The following is a 22178-nucleotide window of genomic DNA, read 5'->3' as shown; positions in this document are numbered from 1 at the left end:
CTGTTAATCGAATCCAACAGATGGTTATCAACATCAGGTTGAATTTTGTATTTATAGAAATCAATTAAAAGACACACAAGAGGCTTGATTCATTTAAAGCATTTATAATCCACCCCAAAAATAATCTCTAATTCTTTATCATCATTTCAAATCGATATCAACTTTACCTTTGTATAAAATTAGTTTGCTATTGTCATATTTTTAATAGATCAAACTTATGATTGAGCGAAGCTCTTATACTACGCCTCTGCTTTTGTTTTACAAATACTCCTCCTGAACGGCTGAAGCGATCCGCTTAAAAATTAGCACAGTCGTAGCTATGGGAAGGTGTAAATCTGAAATGGTACAAATCGGACCAAAAGGTTTTTTTCTACGTGAATTTAAAGTTATATAAATTTAACATATGCCTTATGAGTTTATCTTTCGTCATTGTTATTATTATTTTGCATTGCTATTTGCAAGATAACAATTAAAGGAAAATAAAGGAGTCGTAGCACATAGTCTACGGATCATCTAAACTAGCACGTTACAATTACAGAACAAAAGGGAAGAACAATCGGATTAAACACGTCTAGCATGATTTACTACAAACTGAATAACCAATTAGGATCGCCGAAGTTTGGCTAATTCACCATTGACTTTAGATACATCCTAGATATTTCCTCCCAAACAACCCAGCCTCGATAATTTTGACGAAACCAATACTTTCTCCATAAAATGTGTAGAAGGTAAAAATCATTTTACCTGTTAAAATATCATTAGGTGGTGATTTAAGAGGAGTATTACTTAGGAAATGGAATAGAAAATTTCTGTCATAAACAAAGTTACTGTGCAAATTGAACATCCACTTTGAAAAGGTGCGTCGTTTCAGGATAATTACTAATTTACCAAATAAAGTACTTCGCTTCTTTTGATCTTATCCGCATAACAACATGGATACATAATGATCAAGAGTAGCATAATAAATCACCTACGAAGTCATAATGAACTTATATACGACCACATTGTCCTGTGCCTGCCCATTATATTCCAGGATAAGTACTCCAGGGTTATAGGAGTGGCTTCGGTGAGCGGACTGAAACATTATGTTGCGGACTTCAATAATCCTTGTCTCTGTCATAATCGTGTCCGTATCCTCCTTTCATAAAACATGTCGGATTGCTGAATTCACTTTGGCAGATTTCAAAGTTTGGTTTATTAAAATATTTAAACCATCCACATCTTTGAATTACGTTTCATGTCTTCTGACTCATTCAATAAATATATTTCACAAGCTTTACTTTTCCTTTTGTGTCTTTATTCCCTTCGCCCATCCATTCTGTCTTCTAGCCTTGCAATGGCACGCCTTTAACCAATCACTGGCCAACAGATGAATTAAAACATCAAGAACTGTAAAGGCGGACACTGGTGAATGTTCTAAAGGATGTAGTCAAATTTTATAAGGTTCGAAATAACGTTGATATTTCTGCTAGGAAACAGTTGATAAAGATTGCCAATTTGTCTAATCCAGACGTAACAGCTGGGCTATTTATCATTTGTCAGCTGTCAAATCGATCAGCTGATGAAGTCACTGTTTTGATCAGCTGTCATTGAATAATGGACCTTACAGAGATTAGCGTTTCGATAGAGTTTTGAGTAGGTGATTTATGTGTTCTTCAAATGTTATCTCCAAAATTACAATTGTAAATTGAGATCTTGAGATGAAGGATTGTAAGGTTTTTACAGTTTTTAACCTCCAACCCCTCTCACAAGGTGGGGTTAAAAATAGACTATTGGACTTTCTTTTTCATGGTAGGAATTCTAGATCAGTGTGTTAGCAAAACCATTGGTGATAGGCAGTATGTGAACCCGACTCTCCCGACTGATGTTTCTTCTCTAATCCCCAGTGTATTAGCATCCCAGATTATATTTGTCATTCAGCTGTTTTACTTTTGTGTACTTATGACAACATTCAGGACTTTAAAATACATATGCTTCATGTTTTATGAATACTTCCCGACCCCTGTGAGGAATTAGAGCCACGCAAATCACAGTTTGGCTCATTTCCAATAAATTCCTGTCAAAAAGAATGTACAGTATCTTATTGCCCTATGAAGAATCTTGATTTCATCACCAGAAAGGTTCTACGTTTCAAATCATAAACATCTTCTCCTTGAGCATTCAAGTGAACTGAATCATCCGATTGAAGAGACTCCTTCAGGCATGGAATTCACATAAACCTTCTTGTCCTTCAAGCTCAAAGCCCATAGTAATCCTCATCGTTTCTTTCAGGTGAGATCGCTCGTCAGAACAAAATCACAGAAATGATTCTGACGCAGTATCTCCAGAAGCGATTCTTCCCCCACCTGAGTCCGCCCTCCAACTCCGTTAACATCCTCCACGAGGCGGATGACCGGGACACCCTAGAGACCGTGGAGTCCGAGCAGATCCAACAGGTCTATGACGACGCACAAGCCACTTTCGAAGGTTCTGATCAGATTTTTCGTGCATGCTTCTTTCTTGCTTCCTCTTGTTTTGGTCCCTCGTAGATCTTTTCTCTCTTGTTCTCTGGCTACTAATATCTTCTTCACGACAGTATATAGTTTCTGATGGTTTGTGTCTAATGTGTACACTGGTGGTTTGTAACAAAGACATTCTTCATCATTGTAGTCATTACTCATGCACGTTGTATTGTAAGAGCTAGATCGTCAGTTCACCATACCAAAATTTCGTATGTCAACGTAGAAAAATACTGTGTTGTAGAAAAGTACTGTGTTGGCTTAGCTAAATATTCAGATGGATGTAGTCAGAAGTAATCAAAATAATGGGATCAATGTGATAAATGTGATCATAGTAAATCTTGAACGGAATTCGTTTACCTCAGCGACGTTAAGAAGCAGAACATTCTAGGAAACACATGGTTTTGATTGTTTTGTGGATTAGTTGGTATAGATCAAACACTGCAAATGTCACGCATATATATGATGATAACTATAACCATTCTTGAATTACCACTTTGTTTAGGATGTCAGGGTGGTATTCAAAACAATCTGGTCATAAATCTATAGACTCGAAACCTAGAATAATGAGTACCACAGTATGCCAAAATTACTGTAACTCTGTATTCAAAATATAATTTATCATCCTTACACTCTATATCCTTAAAGAAATTCTAAACATCAAACTAAACTTCACTACCCATGGCGACGATATCCAGGAAAAGGCACACATGTACTTCAAGAGATTGACTAATCCAGTTTGTGCATTGACCCAATTATATTGGGAAAAAGCTGTTTCTGAAAAGAAAATTTAATACTTAAGCCAAAGAGTATCTGATGAAGTCTAATTTCTAGGACATTCACAGTCACCTGAATATGTAGCTTTAGTTGTAGGTTCTTAGATTATCCCTATATTGTCATCAACTGATCCAATTCCTTGTCTCGAAAGACCAAAAAATGGAAGAATCATGCATGTAAAGATCCCAACAAGCCAATTCTTCTCAAAACAAAACCGCACACTTATCCGTTTAACTTTAATTCATCAGTTACGGTTGATTATCTTCGGTTTATCCTCAACATTCCTCCTCATCCTGCCTCACCTTGCCACGATGCGGCTACTGGTGAAAGCATAAGGCGTTTGATGTTATGTAAGCCGGATCATCAGGTATCATCAGCTGTAGGTCGTCTGTCAAGGACTACGTCATTCCTCCAGCTGACCTTTGGATGAATCGTATACAGATTGGGCCTTGTGGCTGTCCGATGACTAGGTTGGCTTGTTAGAGTTTTGACAATTAGTTGGCATTGCTAACCATGTGGACGACCAAAAGGATAAGGCTCTTAGTTTATCAACAACTTGTTCTGAGACATTTTGAATGAAAAAGTTATGGCTTGTGTATGTGGTTTAATTTTGAAAACGCAGCAACAATGAAAGTATGCATAAATGTAAAGTTTACATTGTAAAACTTTTACTATAATAGAAACGTCAAGTATTAACACATTTAGACGTTGTCAAACAAGATGCAGTCCAAAACTTCAGCTTTTACGGCACAAGTCTACCATCTGTAACCAAAGTCAATTGTTTGACTCAATAAGTTTTTGCCAAATATAAAAGTCCGGATGATAGGGATTTTCCATTTAACATTGTCCAACAACAGCGATCATCAACCTATTTCTGGTTTCCGGTTCCTAATGAAAAAATAATGGTCGTCGGGTGTTTCACCCATGTGGTAATCTGGTATAGCTATCATTCTTCTATTTATTACAACATTAATGTGGAAAATCCCTTTAAACCAGATGATACATTTCTTAAGATAACCTTTGAATCACTACCACGACTAAATTGATTTTCTTCAGACACAGATATAAAAATATGTCTTTCGAACACTAATCAATATGTTTAGAGTTATACTGTAATAATTTACAATACGACAAATGTATTTTCAAAGGTGCTACATGTCGACCAGGTACACTACGTCATTATCAAGCCCAATTTTTAACTCTGTGTTATTTGTTTTTACAGAGAGCGTTGTTCGAATACTATTAGCTATTCTTTTAATCGGAAATTAATAATTATCTCAAACCACTAATTGACATTTCCTTACTAAAAGTAAATTAGAGGCAAATAATCTTGTTCTTCAGATCTGCACAAGGACCTGCGTGTCTAGCATCTATTACTGTAAAACTGTCATAAACTGGAGTGACCTCGGATATCTGTCACACTTTCATCTACAACTCTTTGAATGGTCTACAAAATGAAAGAGGGACTGCATAAACATTGAATGCCCAAGGTTAATTTATGCCTCTTTTGGTGCGCAAGATCATACAGTAAACATACTCCCTTATAGGTGTACCATTCTAATGATAAGCTTAGAACCTTATGATCAGCTGATGCATACGAGCCGAAGACAAGTTTAATGTTAGTTTATTCCAGTTTATGTAGAGTAAACGTTGTCATTTGTTTTTTATCGTGATATAACCGATTTTAAAACTTTCAACTGCATAAAATCATCTAATAATAAAGCAATGCTTATTTACCGAAATTATAACTGGAATGTAAAGAACCTATATTAAATCCAGCCCAAACATTAAAGAGAAGCAACGCACATATAGATTCTTCAGAGGCTACAATAGGACAAGAAGTCTTACTTGCACAATACAAAGTCAATGGTATGGCTCTGTTATAATAATTTCCAAAGGAGACAATGCAGTCTAGTTTCCATGCCTTGCCCTTGCCCTCAGCTGGTAGATTCACGGTTCCACGACCAGCTGCATGTAATAGTGACGTCATGCTGTCTGCATCTGCATACAGATGACTGTAGTGTTGTGGTTGACTAAATAGTCCCACAGCTGATATATGAATAATATCTGCATGGCTAATACAAGGTTGCACCGAAACAAAAGTGGCAACGTCGCAGATCCGGCCTACCTAGGTGCACTAATTTAATAGTGGAGGAACCTCTCCAATAAACAGAGAGTTCCCCTTGCTAGAGAGATATAAACTTTTTTTTTCTAGTTAAATTTACTATCTTGATAAGAATTTTCTCTGAAACATTAAATTACGATATTGTCACATATCTAACAACTGTTTTTGATTAAGGGTTGGGGGGATGGTTAGAACCGTACATCCAAGACGGATCCCTAATTAGTTGACCAGCTTCACACCCAGGTTTTTTAATTATTTGTTTACTTTATTTTTACCTAGGCTCCAGACCAGAATTATTTTTTCCGGGTTCACAAGATCAATAATCCCATTTCACTCATCTATTTCACGCTTTTGGTGCTAACCAATGGCATAACTGCTTTCTAATTACTTCAATAAACCTTTTAGATGTTTCATCATAGCTTATTGTGTTGTATTAGAGAAAGTCTTAATTAAGTAGTGTTGTCATAATGTGTGTAAAGATGATAATGTAAAGGGTATAAAAGGTTTCACCAATCCTTAATGGAATGTAACCGTTATGGGTTTTTCATGATATGCAAGACATACATCACAACTTCAATCCAACATGAAATTGATATAAAAACTGATGATTCTACAAAGGGAAAAAGTTATTATAAAATCTAACACATTAGCAATACTGGTTGATTTACAATATGTTTGTTGTATTGTGGTATTACTACAAAATGTCAACGCACACACCGTAAAATCAATTCTAAAAATAGAAAAATTGCAAGTGCATATCGCCACATTAAAACGTACATAGCCACACATAAAACACACAAAATCAAATAAAGCTTTAGATTTATAATAAGATGAGACGTCTACACGCAGTATTCAAAGTCAATGAAATAATCTACTACCATTGGGATGCTGAAGTAGACATCCCATCTATATGGATCAGCTGTCGCCAATCTTTTGATAAAAAAACATAGTTATGTGAGCTCACAAAATGTGCTAGTGTCTAAAATTCTATTTTCTACCATATTTGTATTTGCTGACTTAGTTGATGGGCCATAACAGTTGCTCCTAGCTCACAATCTTGAATCCTTCTAAGATGTAAAAAATAATTGTATAGACAAATAAATTATGTATAAAAAATGCCGAAGGATCTGCTGCTAAAGACCCCCAACTTTCCACATAAGGAGAACTTAATAATCCAGACTGTAGTTCAGGGGGCGGAGCGAGAAAAGGTGAAGGTTGGAATGTTATAACCTTGAACTAGGTCTGAGTCTTTGTTGGCTAAATATAGCGCATACGTACATTATGTATCAAAATGATGCTCTGGAGCAAAGCAGACAGAAAACCGATTGATTGCCGACAATTTGGGGAATAATCTTTTAAAATGTGCGAGGTAACTCCAGATTATTCCTGCAAGCAAAAAAGGAAACTTTAGCCATTTGTCTCCGATTTGTTCAGTTACTATTTTTCTAACAAATCCTAAATTAACTACGAGTTAATTAGTTGGGATGGTGAGTAGCTATAGTGCTCGCCAAGTAATTATACTAAGTAACCGGTTCTGTGAAGAGTCAATTGCTTTTGGTTTTCAACTGGACCCTGCTGCCCTTGACTTTTAGGGCTTCAATAATGGTATTTCCAAAGCAAAAGCTGATCCTTGTCAATAAATGCATCTCACTCCATTCTACACTCATCTTTTACTCGTTTTGCTCGTATTCATACTAAAATACATACCTAGCATTGTGCTATAACATAATGACATAGCTTTTAGAGGTAATTTTCTGTTATACCAAATACACTAAGTTATGTTATGTAAGGTCGTTTATATATTGGTAATTTTGGGCTTAGTTACAATATACAGTATACAATTTTATATAAATATAGGTATACTAACCTAAATAACCTTTAAAATAAGGTGTGTTTGGTTAACGGAAAAGTGTCCTTCTAAACACCATAATACATCCTAAAAGTTAATATTTTAACCAAACGCTATCGCAAAGTAGGTTTTGCAGTGTGTACCTTTATTTGTAGGTTCTAGGTTATTAGCAAAATTTTAATCGAACACTTAATTTTATAATTAAAAATTAATTAGTGGTCTTGGGTGTATAGGGGTAAGTGCACTTAAATGTCCAAACTGGAATAACTAGATAAAAACAACAAAATTAAAGGAATATTCTTGAGAATTTTGGTATATTATTTCATTTGTATACCCTATTATCTATACTCTTACTTCATAAATTAACTGCCTTTGACATATTCATCGGTTATTACATATTTGGACAATTTTTTGTTGAATACCGAAAGTAGCTGTTAGATCATGTGGCGTTGATGTGGCAACGTCGCACCGGCCGGTGTAATCATAGACTTAGCGCAGATCGCTCCTATATAAATACAGCTGTTTCAGTGGGCCTGGTCTGCGACGTTACTACTTTTCTCTCGCCGCGGCCTTGTATTAGCCTATATGCTAGATACTGCAAGTAACTTTTAGATGCAATAGTTATTTTTGTCTTGCTTTTAATTTTCATGATGTGTGTTTTTCCAGGTAAGGAACATGTGGCAGCCATACAGAGGATTAAGAGCAAACTAGAGGGTGGAGATATTGACAATGACAGTAAGTACTGTAGGAATAGGGAGTTCCATGGCTGAGCTGTTAGAGGGCGTTGGTTGCTCTGGTGGAAGATGCTGCGACTGGAAAAGTAATGCAAATAAATTGTTTGCATCTGCTGCTAGGTTTCATAATTTACATTGGGACTTAAAGTAGACCCAAAGCGTCTCATTCTATTGTATTATCGGAGGACTGTAGTGGTATGTTTAATGTTATATAAGTAACGTTTGTAGGATAGATTTTACAGTAGCCCTCATACATTAACAAACAACAGCCTACAGAGCTACAGAGAACAACCAATAATTTAAAAATTAATCTGGTTAGATCATTGTTAGTTGGTATAATGACAGTATATAAATAGTAAAACATCATAACGCACTGTATATATAAAACAGCATTTTAACTTACACGTGCCTTCTGAGATAAAGAATTAGCCTAGCAAACGAATGGAATACAAACACATGTAGGCCAATTGTTTTTTTTTCTAATCATTGTAGTGTGCAGATTGAATGCTTGTAGACGTTATAGAGCTTTTTACAGTAACATTACTGTTTTTGCATTTTTAAATAATAAAAGTTTAGGGTAAAATTTTTGGTATAGTAGATGTTTTTGTTCCAATTAGACTAATACGTTTAAGTAGCAAGTCTATGCAGTTGTGGTTCTAGGACCTTGTCAAAAGGGTTGAGCTCCCGGGGGTTATTCCAAACCCCCAAATAAATAAGGGGGGTTCAGGGGCCCTCCCCCGCAAAAAATTTGGTATTTCTAAATTTATTTGTTGGCTTCCTAACCCATTTGTACGGGGGAAATGCGTCCAAAAACCTCCATTACGGTTTTAGGACAAAATGTATCTTTTATGTTGTATTTATTTTCCCATGGTCAAATGGGTGCCCCTAAAGTTCTTAAATTAATGTGTGTTGTTAACGGTTCCTGGCACCTCACACAGATTTTTAGTAGCCTAAGCATCGATGGACATAAGTGTACTGGCTTCTTAAGGTTAAAAGAAGCCGCTAACCTCTTGAAAAGTTTCATAAATAAGTGTGCCTATTGTAAACGAAGCATGTATTTAACGTGACACTCCTTTTCTAGTTATGAAATAAAACTCCACCTGTTCCTATTTCTATGATGAAAAAATAAATCGTATCTAAAATTCTAAAAAAATTGAGGTCCAAACAATATATTCTCCAATCTCCTAACATGATAACACGTACTCATGGTCTATCCGGTTTTTTTAAACAACAGGAAATGGAAATACTACTAGAGACTTTAATGCGCGGACACACTGAAGTTGAAACAAAACAGTATTTATTTCTGTATTCCTGATTCGAATAAAAAAGTTACAACGATTTAACTATCTCATAACGCTATGTTACATTCTAAACATATCCCGCACTGTATTGTATCAACTATCTTATTTCCATATTGGAAGGTCCAAAGTGATAGGAAGAAGGCGCAGCATTATAATTTCCATCGGTAATTATAATGTTGACAATTTCACGGACAGACCTTTCAAAATACGCAAATGAAAGACTCTCAATATAGAGTGTACTGAGGTAATAAATTTGACTTGGAAAGGAACTAGACCGGCTTAGCTTGCAAGGCCAACGGTCCATTGTGGAGTAGATATAGGACACTGCAGTTAGCACTAGTTGAAAGATGTTTATGTACTTTTAGAATGTTGTATGGAAAAGACTCCATTGATGACTTTTATCGTTCAGATAGTATCCAAGCATGGTTTGCAGAGAACAGCTAACAAATATTGGGTTGACAGGCATATGTGTTGCAGGATTAATTTAGTATTATTTACGACTAAATCAAATACGGTAAAATGTCACCAAAGTACATCATTAAGAGGATTTGAAATTTGAAAACGTTGTTTTAACCTCAACAGCTCAAGGATTTTAGTGGTTTAGAAATCTTAGAACCTTTAATTCGCACAAAAATCACTTGTCCGTGATGAACTAAAGACTTTGTAAATAAAAAAATAAGTTTTGATTACAAACGTGGGATTTTAGACTATTTTTCTTAATAATTTCAAAGTAATAATTTGTAGTTTGTTCTTTACATTATTTTTATGTAAAAAAGATAGATTTTTTATGTAAAAAAATGACATCTTGGAAAGGTGTCAATGTTTCAGTCTCAAATAAATGTTTTAAGATGTTAAAAAATCCAAATATATTTTTGGAAGGGTGATATGTGTAAATGATAATATTACACAACATTGCAGAGTGGGTCGTTCATTTTTAGTGAGGGAGCCCGGTTCTAAATTCCGCTCAAAATAGAATATATATACTCTATTATGTGAATATATGGTTGATTATAATACACCCACCGCAGCAAACCTTACGACAAAACGAATTTCCTATTGCCTGATTAGCTTTTGACTAAAATATTTCACAAAAATATGTCAAATGTATTTCCAATTTAAACAGGTTTAACCAGTACTTACTCCTATAGGGAGGTAATAAAATGTGTTTCAGTGAAAATTCGATAGCTTAGTATGACATAATCATATTTGCCATTATGATTATCAAAACAGTGTAATTATTCTCCAAAGGAATAATATGGGAATTTTACACGTCCATAAAACACGCAGGATTAGATAATTTACAAAATCACACAGTTATAAACCAATCGCCTCCCCAAACTAATGTGTTTGTTTGATTCTGATGACACCCCCACAAACTACAACGTCGTTTGGGAACTCCGAGAACACCTGTCTCCCCTAAAGTCATGTGTTATCTATGCAAACAAGACACCGATACCCGACATTGACATTGGCCTGTGTAGACCGCGAGGTGGGGAGTACCTTAGGAACACTTTCTCTCTCAGTAGCGTTCTGAAGTTCTGGACCGCAGGATCACAGGAGCAGGACCAAAGGATCTCAGGATGAAGCTCCGGCCACTCTGGATCGTTCTGCTCGCCGCTGCATTCACGCAAGGACATCTTTTCCCTGCCAACGCGGACAAATCGAAAACAGGTCAATTTTTAAGTTTTTAGTTAGATGAAAAATTACTTGAGTGTAAAAAAGTAGGTTATGTGTAGCATCATCGGTGATACTGTAATGTGTGCTCAACGAACTTCTGCCGTGCCAACATGGACAAATTCAAAACAGAACATTTTATAAATTATTTCAGCACTTAAATTTTAAAAAACCCCTCACTCATAGAGGCAAATAAACTAAAAATTGTTGTTAATGGTTGCGTTTTAAATCAAATTCTCATGTGTGCTTAATGGACTCCTTTCGTACAAACGCAGATACAGTAAATTTAAAATTTATTTATTTAAAACTATTTTATAGTTTGAATTAAAAATAAAATTTGGCATTTGTAAGTAAATTGTGTATTTATTTCAGCTAAATAAAGTATAGGTCGGGATTTCAGTAAATTTTCTAAGCGGGTTTAATCCATTTAAAACACTAACTGATATAAAACAGCTGCTTAATAATTTGTATTTTTGATTATCAAAAATTCTAGATTTTTTTGAAAAAGTGATATATATATAATAGAAATTAGATGAATACTTGTTACCGACACATTTATCAGAAAATTGTGTGTTCTTCCAATGAACGTGTCGATGGTATCAATTTATAACACTAGATTCTTTTCTAAAGCCAAATAAATCAAAAATCGTGTGGTGCTATATGGTACACCAGGTTCTAATGTTTCTGAGTATAACGTTATTAGTTTTAGTTATTAGTTTTACCATTATTATTTCTTATCCCCGACGTCTTTTTTATCCAACATGACAGTTAATTATTAATTAGAAAGCGTTCTAAATTTTTTATACGTATTATACCAGTTCATTTAATAATTTTGTGATATGAAATATTACAATTTGAATATGAATATCCTCGTATTTGTAAACTATCTCAGACAGAATAGTTTGACTGTATACCTTTTCTAAAATTTAAATTGATAAACATTTTTAAAATCACAAATTTTTTTTACAAAAATGTTCTGCACAGAGAAAACATAGATTAGTCACCCACACCCTGCAGCTGCCTCGGTTTCGGTGAATCATCCCTCATTGACCTCGGTTCACACGGATCCTCCCTCAGCGCTTCACTCGGTATTCAACCTTGGCATGTTTACTGAGGATGTAATTAGTGGAAATTCAACCCTTCTCAAACAAGGTGTTAATGAGTTGTGTAGTACATTCACCGGAATATAAATAATATTGTTCCGCTGGTGGAACATTTCATTGGACATTAGAAATAACATAGTTTAGAATTTTAATATTATTTGATGATGGATACTGAAATAGACTTGACATCTATATGGATCAGTTGTTGGGGGAGCGAGCTGGCCTAGTGGTTAGAGCGCGGGACATCGGTTCCAGAGGTTCGGGGTTCAAATCCCGCCAAATCACCAATGGATTTTATCCATGTGATAATGCTGCAACTCCTAGATCTAGCCTGAAGTAACGTGAAAAACAATTCCGGGCTCGTGCCTAGCGTCCTAGGACAAAAATGGACCGATTTGCTCTTATTTGTTGAATAAGCCTCTTGTCGATTTTGAAGCTCTAGACTATTGAAGTTTACTGAAAATAATACTGTACTTATAAAGTTGTGTTAGGCTCAAATGGATTAGACTAGGTTAGGCTAGGTTCGATTAGGCTAGCTTCAGTTGGTTTGGGTTGGATTTGGTTGGGTTAGGTTGGGAGTGGTTCAGTTAGACTAGATTTGGTTGAGTTGGGTTAGGTAGAGCTAGGTTAGGTTAGGTTTTCTTTATTAGTTGTTCATACTTTGATAGTTAATTGTTGAGAAAATTAAAAAACTATTCAATATTATGACTTTCCAGTTTAGTTTCATTAAAAAGTTAGTGTGTGAGAAAGGAAAAACACTATATGTCTGAGACGCGATTGCATTGAGTTCTTATTTATTCCTAACAAGCTTACAATTTAAAATGGATTGTAATTTTTTACTTTAAAAGTAAAATTGTGAAAATCAATTTTATCTTTTACATGGCCATTACAATTAATTCAAACAAGTGGATCCGTTCTTTCCCACAACTTTGGCAGCTAGGAAGGTCTCCTGACTATTTCTACTAAATTAGTGATTTACTAGAAAAAGTAATTCAACACATAAATATACAGAGTAAGACAAATAGTTATTCTTACTTGGTGGGAAAGACTTGACCTTGATGGGGTTTGTTTACTAGTGTTTTTGTTATTGATGTATTGTTACAATTTGCACCTTTCCCAGAAACAAAACCGACAAACTCTCTCACACTTTTGGCAGTTCACTTAACTGTTGACCAATTGAAGAATTCATTCGTACGAGTAACAATATTCAGTTGAGGTTAATAATAATACACATATTTTAAAGCGAGTACTGGCAGTAGTAGGCCTATGTCGTGTGGATTTGTATTACGCATATACCCATTTCAACAAAGTAAATACTGTAATTAATTGTCTTTTTTGGCACTTGGATTTTTTGTATGGTTGTGTGTCAAAACATACTAACTGTGCCAAACACATTCTTTGGGCAACTCATTGGTAGCGTTTTAGCTGATAAGCCAAACATTCATGATTCTAGATTGACCATCTTCCATGTTTTTATAATTAATTATCATCCAATTAAATTTTTCAACCGATCTTTATGAAACTTGGTATGTATGCTCAAGTAGACCCATGTTACGAAAAAAATCATCTTGCTTCAACTTGAAATTTCCAAATGGCGGCCATTTTAATTTTTTAAACTTAAATTTAAAAACAAAAATATAATGTAAAGAAATGTAATGAACACTTTTATTTTGCATTTATAAATCCATATCAAACTTATTAAGTTAAAAAATATCGAATAAGAAATAGCTTAAATACATAAATAAGTGTTCTTGACATTTCTTCATAAAATCTGCAATTTTCTGCCATTTAAGTTAAAAAAATAAAAATGGCCGTTATTTTCAAATGTTAAGTTGAATTAAGATGATTTTTTTTCTAACATGGGTTTTTTACACCTAAACATACATAGGCCTACCAAGTTTCATAAAGATCGGTTGAAAAATTTCAAAGATAAAAGTGTTTATTTAAAAAATACAAAATGGCGGATATCTGGTTAACAAAGCGATTTTGGGAAAAATGTTCTTCTTGTTTTTCTCTTTATTTTGACCCAAGGAATCGCTACGTTAATTATATCCTCAGCGTTTTTAACACCCTGTATAACCAGTATATTTATAGCCCAAAGATTGAGTAAAAGAACAGCTGGGTAGTAATTTCCATTACACTTTGTGGCTCGATTCATCTACATTCGACAACAACTTAAACATGGGAATGGAATGTGTAGGCCTATTCATTGTCTAAGATACTATCGCGGCACTATAGTCTACATACCACATTAATGTTATGCCTATCTCCTGAGGGACCCATAACACCTCCAACGCATAGTTATCCAACGAATATGACATATGTAATGTACGCACGAGCGCTAGGCCACCGCACAATATAACAATGGCTTTCGCTTTCAAATCGCGCGCCAGAGATTAGGAGTCAAGTGCTTACATAAGTCGACCACAGGTGTGCGTGTGTGGATGCTGCTTTCTCCAGTGGTTTATTGAAAAAAAGTTGTAATTTTTTCCTTGATGATTTGTTGTGTGTGGTTTTTGCTATTTACTTAAATTCGACATAGTGAATCTAACCTTTTTATTTAGGTTTATAATTGTCTTTATGTTTCTGCATTGTATAGTGTGACTCTTCAATACTGTCTCTCTATATTCTTTTCTGTCTATTCTGCACTATGTATGCTGTTGTATACTATTCAATACTGTATATACTACCCAATGTATAATATTCTATACTGTATATACTATTCACCGTGTCCTAGTCTATACTGTATATACTACTTAATGTATACTATTCTATACTGTATATTCTACCCACTGTATACTATTCTATACTGGATATATTACCCAATGTATACTATTCTATACTGTATATACTACCCACTGTATACTATTCTATACTGTATATACTACACACGGTATACTATTCTATACTGCATATACTACCCACTGTATACTATTCTGTACTGTATATTCTACCCACTGTATACTATTCTATATTGTATACATGTAATACTACTCATCTGTACAATCTTATATACTGTATATTCTGTTTTATGTATGCTATTCTATACTGAATTTTATTTACACTTTAATACTGTAGGTCTCCAATATACTATGTTCTTTTTTCGATGGGATGTGTGCATGTGAATCTACTTTTATAATGTCAACTTTGCATGATGTAAGTTACTATATTCTAAATACAGAACTCTTCTAAACCGACTGTAATGTATGCTGAATATTTTCTATACCTGTTATGCTGTATACTTACATTGCATGTTGAATATATTTTATATATTGCATATTATGTTGGCAAGTTAAGGATTTGAGCTAGAGACATTAATGGATGGAAATTGAATCGTACAACGAGAAATCAAATAAAATGTTAACAACATAAAGCTGTTTTGTGTTTAAAACAAACACTTTAAACACATCTTCTCTGCCCCCCCCCCCAATGACTCTCCGGGCTCTCCCACATACCGAGTACCTTCATCTCCCACGGTCATGTTCATGTACTGTCTCTCCGTGAGATATTTGGACCACGAGGAGGGCGTAGTCCTGACCTTGGGTTGACCTTGAGCTTTGGGCGGTGATATCATCCAGATGGCTCCTGGAAGGGTGGTAATTTTAGATGCAAATCAAGTTTTGTTTTGAATGTACTCGGTTTATGAACAATGTTTTATATTATGTAATAGTGTGCGTTTGAAACTGTAATGTTTTGTTGAAGGATTCAATTTCCCTTTTTGGTCATTATTTACGTTCTTAAGATCCCTAATCAATTTTCTCAGATGATATTATTTTTCAATAGAGTGAAGTACAATATTATTTTAATAACTATTGCTCATTAATGACAATCTAAATTAAAACTCATGGGAGTTTTTTGGGGAGTTTTGATGTCAAATTTGAATAGTTTGAGTTTGTATTGTGAATTACTTGGTTTAAAATGTTGTTATTTGGCTTTTAGGTAAAAAGATTTTTATTTTGTAGATATATCTTTGTTTTATTTTTTGGGCTGTTGGAAGGTTAATGTAAAATCCGGACCACCAAGTCAAAGCATCACACATATAAGAATAATTTGTAATTTGACGGATTTGAACTCGAGCCTAACAACTGTCCCACTCTAACCACTAGACATTTCCCATAATTCTACGAAATCGGTGTCACAATAGTAAATAGACAACTATAATTCATGAAACCCCCTTTTTGAACAATTTTAAATCTATGACAATTAACCATAACGTTATATACTGAGTAAGTCTTCGAATTTTAAAACGTTTATTTATTCGATCGTAAACGTTAACAACTGAAATGGTAATTTGACAATATAATCGAAGAGTTTGAATCTCAGCTATATATCTCTTAGACCTACAGAGAAAGTCCTTCTTGAAGCATTGAAAATCAGCTTCTATGACAAGTTGTTAGTCCCTTCAAGTGACTTGAGTGGATATGAGGGATTAGTTACTAGAGTCGTCGAGTAGTCGAATCGATTACATGCACAGTTTAATCGATTGGTTTCTGATTCGATAACTGAAACGGTCAATAATTAATTGAACTACTTGCATCGAGAGTTGAATCATTTTCACTATTGAATCGATTGGTTTGTGATACTGTATCCGAATAGGGGAATAGGCAATAATTAATTGATCTACTTGCATCGATAGTCGAATCGTTTTCACTACTGAACCGATTAGTTTGTGGTGCGGTATCCGAATAGGCAATAATTAACCGATCTGCTTGCACCGATTGTTGAATCGTTTTCACTATTGAACCGATTAGATTGTGGTGCGGTATCCGAATAGGCAATAATTAACCGATCTGCTTGCACTGATTGTTGAATCGCTTTCACTATTGAATCGATTGGTTTGTGATACTGTATCCGAATAGGGGAATAGGCAATAATTAATTGATCTACTTGCATCGATAGTCGAATCGTTTTCACTACTGAACCGATTAGTTTGTGGTGCGGTATCCGAATAGGCGATAATTAACCGATCTGCTTGCACCGATTGTTGAATCGTTTTCACTATTGAACCGATTAGATTGTGGTGCGGTATCCGAATAGGCAATAATTAACCGATCTGCTTGCACTGATTGTTGAATCGCTTTCACTATTGAATCGATTGGTTTGTGGTGCGGTATCCGAATAGGCAATAATTAACCGATCTGCTTGCACCGATTGTTGAATCGTTTTCACTATTGAACCGATTAGTTTGTGATGCGGTATCCGAATAGGCAATAATTAACCGATCTGCTTGCACTGATTGTTGAATCGCTTTCACTATTGAATCGATTGGTTTGTGGTGCGGTATCCGAATAGGCAATAATTAACCGATCTGCTTGCACCGATTGTTGAATCGTTTTCACTGTTAAATCGATTGGTTTGTGTGATGGTATCCGAACAGGCAATAATAAACCGATCTACTTGCACTGAGAGTCGATTCGTTTTCACTATTGAATCGATTGGTTTGTGGTGCGGAATCCGAATAGGCAATAATTAACCGATCTACTTGCGCCGAGAGTCGATTCGTTTTCACTATTGAATCGACTGGTTTGTGATGCGGTATCCGAATAGGCAATAATTAATTGATCTACTTGCACCGATAGTCGAATCGTTTTCACTATTGAATCGATTGGTTTGTGGTGCGGTATCAGAATAGGCAATAATTAACCGATCTGCTTGCACCGATTGTCAACTCGTTTTCACTATTAAATCGATTGGTTTGTGATTCGGTATCCGAATAGGCAATAATTAACCGATCTACTTGCACCGATAGTCGAATCGTTTTCACTTTTTTACCCATATAAAAGCCAACAATGCGGTTCTACGCCACGGCCTGATCAATTTTACGACTCCAGTCGCTGACGACAGCGAGAATTCTTGACACCATTGATTACCATTCTTGATCAGTTTCCAATGTAGAATTAAACTCGTTAAACTTGATTTCGAGCTGTTTATGGCGGCGCTCCAAGCGGGGTGTCAATTAATTGCGGGTTTAGGATGTCTAAATATTATCTGGGTTACGTTAGTATAGAGTACACAAGAGCCGAAACATACGTCTGTCTGCTATATCGAATTAAATCAGATACATTAATACTAATAATACTCTTTGCAAATAGAATACAACTAAGATTATACCTTTTTACGGTTTGAAATATTTTTTTTAGTTTTGTTATAGCAGTGAACAATTTCGCTGTTCCACATTAATGCGCTCCTGCTGTATTTTCATAGTTGTTTTTTAAAGGTGATTAGTTAAAAATTTGAAATTTTGAATTTAAATTGTTGGTTCTTACAGCAAGTTAGGACGACTTCTAGGTTCATTCAGTCGATATGCCAATAGTAAAATTTCAGTTTTTTCCACCTTCAAAATGTAATGTAGGCCTAAATACTAAATAAATATTCCTAAAAATGAGCTCTCGATTTACATCTTAGAGCTATAATATTTTATTTTTTAATATAATGACAACAATAGTTTGAACCAATTCTAAAAAAAGGTATACTTCATCGCACTAGATATTATAAAATTCGTTCGTAAATATCAATGCTAATTTAGAAAATGTCTTTTACGCGTATGAGAATGAATCAAATTTCAAGTCTAAAGCTTGAGTGACAACATACTAGCAAGATTGTCTTTTTTAGAGACCGCCCTGCCCGAAATTCTATACGATAATTATTTCATAATTGAATTTGGATATTTGTAAAAGATCTCAGATAAGAAACTGTGTCAGATGTGGGCTGTTTAACAAGGTGGTCCAACCATCAACAGAGCCATTCGTCTGTCTGATGGAGTAGCTGCCCTCATTCGAGCCTCTTATCACTCAATCCCAATCCAATACAGTACTTATACCCTCATAGCTGCGGTGCTTTGATGCATTAGCATTCCAGAACGTAAATTTCAGCGGTACTTTTTTACCAAGCTAAAATTTTCATACATATCTCTGTGGCAAAATGTATGTGCCCATAATAAAATATGTTACAAGTATTTGCATTGATTTTGGATACTTCGAGTTTGCCTTTCATCCTATTATAAAGTGAAGTTCAGAGGCGTTCAGAGGTAGCGTAGTATAGTTCATTGGTAACGTGACGGACTTGGGACCCAAGCAGCGATTTCGCGGATTCAAATCCTGGTACCTGACGCTACTTTTTATCAGTATAGTTCACCCTGTAACCATAGACTAACCAACGTATGTTTTATCTATGCTGTAACGTACCGGCTGACCCCTTGTGTTGTAGGATTTTTTATGTTCCATGCACAGGCCGCTTGGGGTTCATATGGACAAAGAGGCCAATTAAAACTAGTGCACTAACTTCCAATCGGATGTTTACAGCTAATCAGAAACATAAGATAGTAAAACATAATCTAATAAAAAAACTTAAAACATATTTTTTACAAATTTATCACACAGTTTTTGTTGTATACAAATGTTACTGTATGTCGTACGTTACTATATGTTAAATTAATTAAATTTTTTAGAGTATCATAATTTTACATAAAACATACAGAATGTAACACTGACTTGACCAAAATTAAGTTATTAAATGAATGAGGCTAATTAAGAACCTAACCTGGAATTTGACATTTATATTTACAACACCGTCTCCTGAAAGCTACTGGAACTGTTTCAGAAACTGGTTTGGTTTTATTTCTCCATTTGATCCACTTAGCTAGGATCAAGTCCAATATATCTTACATTTTGTAGATTTGCCAGATCAGATGTAAGATTTTGGCAGATAATCTTGGTTAGATCGTGAAGTGACTAAATGTATTAGTATTTTAACACTATAAACTTATATTATACTGAATAAACTAGGTTATGTAGATTGGGTAAAAATTTACATAAAATTGTTGCAGCTATTTAGTGGTATGGGTGTAACTACAGTACTACACTCCGTTCACTAAATTAAGGTGGTTTGTGGGGAAGTTACCCCAATATACAGCTGATTGATGTTTTGGCAAACCTCGGCTGTTTGCTATAGTTTTAAAGGTAGTGTCAACAGTGGAGGGGATGGATATCTTCCCCTTAAATTGCCTATTTTTTGTGGACGGAGTATAGTGATTATCTAGCACTCTTACTAACTATCTATATTTTTACATGCATTCAAACGCGTGTATTACCTAGAAAAACAACGATTTCAATATCGATTTACGCCATGCAACAACCCCTTATCTACAAAATGCGACGTATAGTAAAGTTGCAAGTGATATACTAGGGAAGTAGGTAAGGAGATGAATGGTTGGATGACACTCCAACAATAGCGAATGGAGATGTAGATAGAAAGTGATGCGATGACGCAACAACAACCGCGCGTTGTTGCGACACAAGACGCGCCACAGAGGTCAGAGGGTGGGTGATAAACGAGCTGAAAACTGCCTACACGAGATGGCTACTGGCGATTTAAACTCTCAGGATGTCTTCAATATTTGTTGAAACATTCACTCAAAAGCACAACATCAGATTTTTGGCGGTACAAAGTGTGAACTCTGGTGAAGGAAGTTGAAGATCCCCTTTGAAGAAGCGGGGATCCCCTCCGGGTAAAATACAGTGTGTTCCCCGCAGAAGTTTTGTATGTTTCCGAAAGGAGGCTCCAACAGTTGGTTGATGAAATAGAGGACCACTATATTTGATATACTGCAGGGTCCCCCAGAGGTCTGTGAATAAAATACTCGGGGTTTCCCCAGTGATTTGATGGCATCACATGGGATCCTCCAACGATTTGAGGATAAAACAGGTGGTTCCTCCAATGGTTTGTGGATCAAACATAGAGGGTTCCTCCAATGGTTTGTGGATCAAACACAGAGGGTTCCTCCAATGGTTTGTGGATCAAACACAGGTGGTTCCTCCAATGGTTTGTGGATCAAACACAGAGGGTTCCTCCAATGGTTTGTGGATCAAACACAGAGGGTTCCTCCAATGGTTTGTGGATCAAACACAGAGGGTTCCTCCAATGGTTTGTGGATCAAACACAGGTGGTTCCTCCAATGGTTTGAGGATAAAACACAGAGGGTTCCTCCAATGGTTTGTGGATCAAACACAGGTGGTTCCTCCAATGGTTTGTGGATAAAACACAGGTGGTTCCTCCAATAGTTTGTGGATCAAACACAGGTGGCTCCTCCAATGGTTTGTGGATCAAAAACAGATGGTTCCTCAAATGGTTTGTGGATCAAACACAGAGAGCTCCTCCGATGGTATTTGGATGGAACACCGGGGGTCCCACAGTCATTTATGGATAAAATACTTGAGGTGTCTCAAGCAATTTAGTGATAAAACAAAGATGGCTCCCCCCAGGTTTGTGGATAAAACTCAGGAAGCTTTCCTAGTAGTGATTTGATTAAATTCAGGAGTTTCTCCAGTGGTTTGCTGATAAAAATCGTCTCCCTGGCCAAAAATTTGTTGATAAAACAAAAAGGGTTCCCGAAGAAAATGTGTGATGATACAAACAAGGTACCTCCTGTGATGTTGATAAAACAAAGATAGTTCACTAGCGATATGTGAATGATATGCGCTAATATTTATGGGGAATAAGCCAATAATGTTTATATAACACACAGGGAGTTCCTCTAGTGGTTTGTTGATAAATCACAGGGATTCTGCCACTGTTTTTTGATCGAATACAAGGGGTTCCCCAAGCAGTTTGTTGATAAAACACACAGGTCACCCCGGGATTTTCGGAAAAGACACATTGGTGCCCCCAGGGATTCATTGATAAATCACAGGAGTTTCCTTCAGCTGTTTGTGGATATAACACAGAGATGTTCCACCGCATTGATTTGAAGTACAACACAACACATGGAGTGTTATTATTAGAAGTACGGTGGAATATTCGAGTATATGTAAATGAAAATTTATATATAATCAATCGGAAAATATTTAGCGTGCAAAAGCGTTTACGAACTAAGGCCTCATATGAATCTCAATGATAAGTATGACAGGAGTACCTTTGTTAATCTATATAAATAAAATTAGAGTTTTGTCTGTACATTGCTTAGAATAATGAACTTTTTGGTTATTTTTACATTTCATAGGTCAGAGAAACCGAATCAAACCTTATCTCAATTTCTGTCTGTCTGTCTGTCTGTCTGTCTGTCTGTCTATCTGTCATTCTCTTGGTAACGCTAAAATACGCACTTTATTACAACTACTCC

At 35.5% G+C, this 22178-nt stretch overlaps 1 protein-coding gene across 2 annotated transcripts in view; it reads left to right on the top strand.

Annotated features, from left to right (window-relative positions):
• LOC129004084 (C-type lectin 37Db) overlaps positions 1 to 22178 on the top strand; it is a 76964-nt gene that overhangs the window by 33586 nt on the left and 21200 nt on the right. Inside the window, exon 2 of one of the 2 annotated variants that reach the window (XM_054432475.1) lies at positions 7916 to 7984. In XM_054432475.1, the coding sequence (XP_054288450.1) occupies positions 7916 to 7984 (69 nt within the window). Of the gene's footprint in view, positions 1 to 2271; positions 2467 to 7915; positions 7985 to 22178 lie in introns of both variants that reach the window. The other variant, XM_054432474.1, reaches the window with a different exon arrangement.

The sequence above is a fragment of the Macrosteles quadrilineatus genome, unplaced genomic scaffold, assembly GCF_028750875.1.
Source record: "Macrosteles quadrilineatus isolate MER2022 unplaced genomic scaffold, UCM_ALF_1.0 Scaffold_9__3_contigs__length_116548681, whole genome shotgun sequence".
NCBI classification, from domain to species: Eukaryota; Metazoa; Arthropoda; class Insecta; order Hemiptera; family Cicadellidae; genus Macrosteles; species Macrosteles quadrilineatus.
This window is presented reverse-complemented; position numbering and strand designations above follow the sequence as displayed.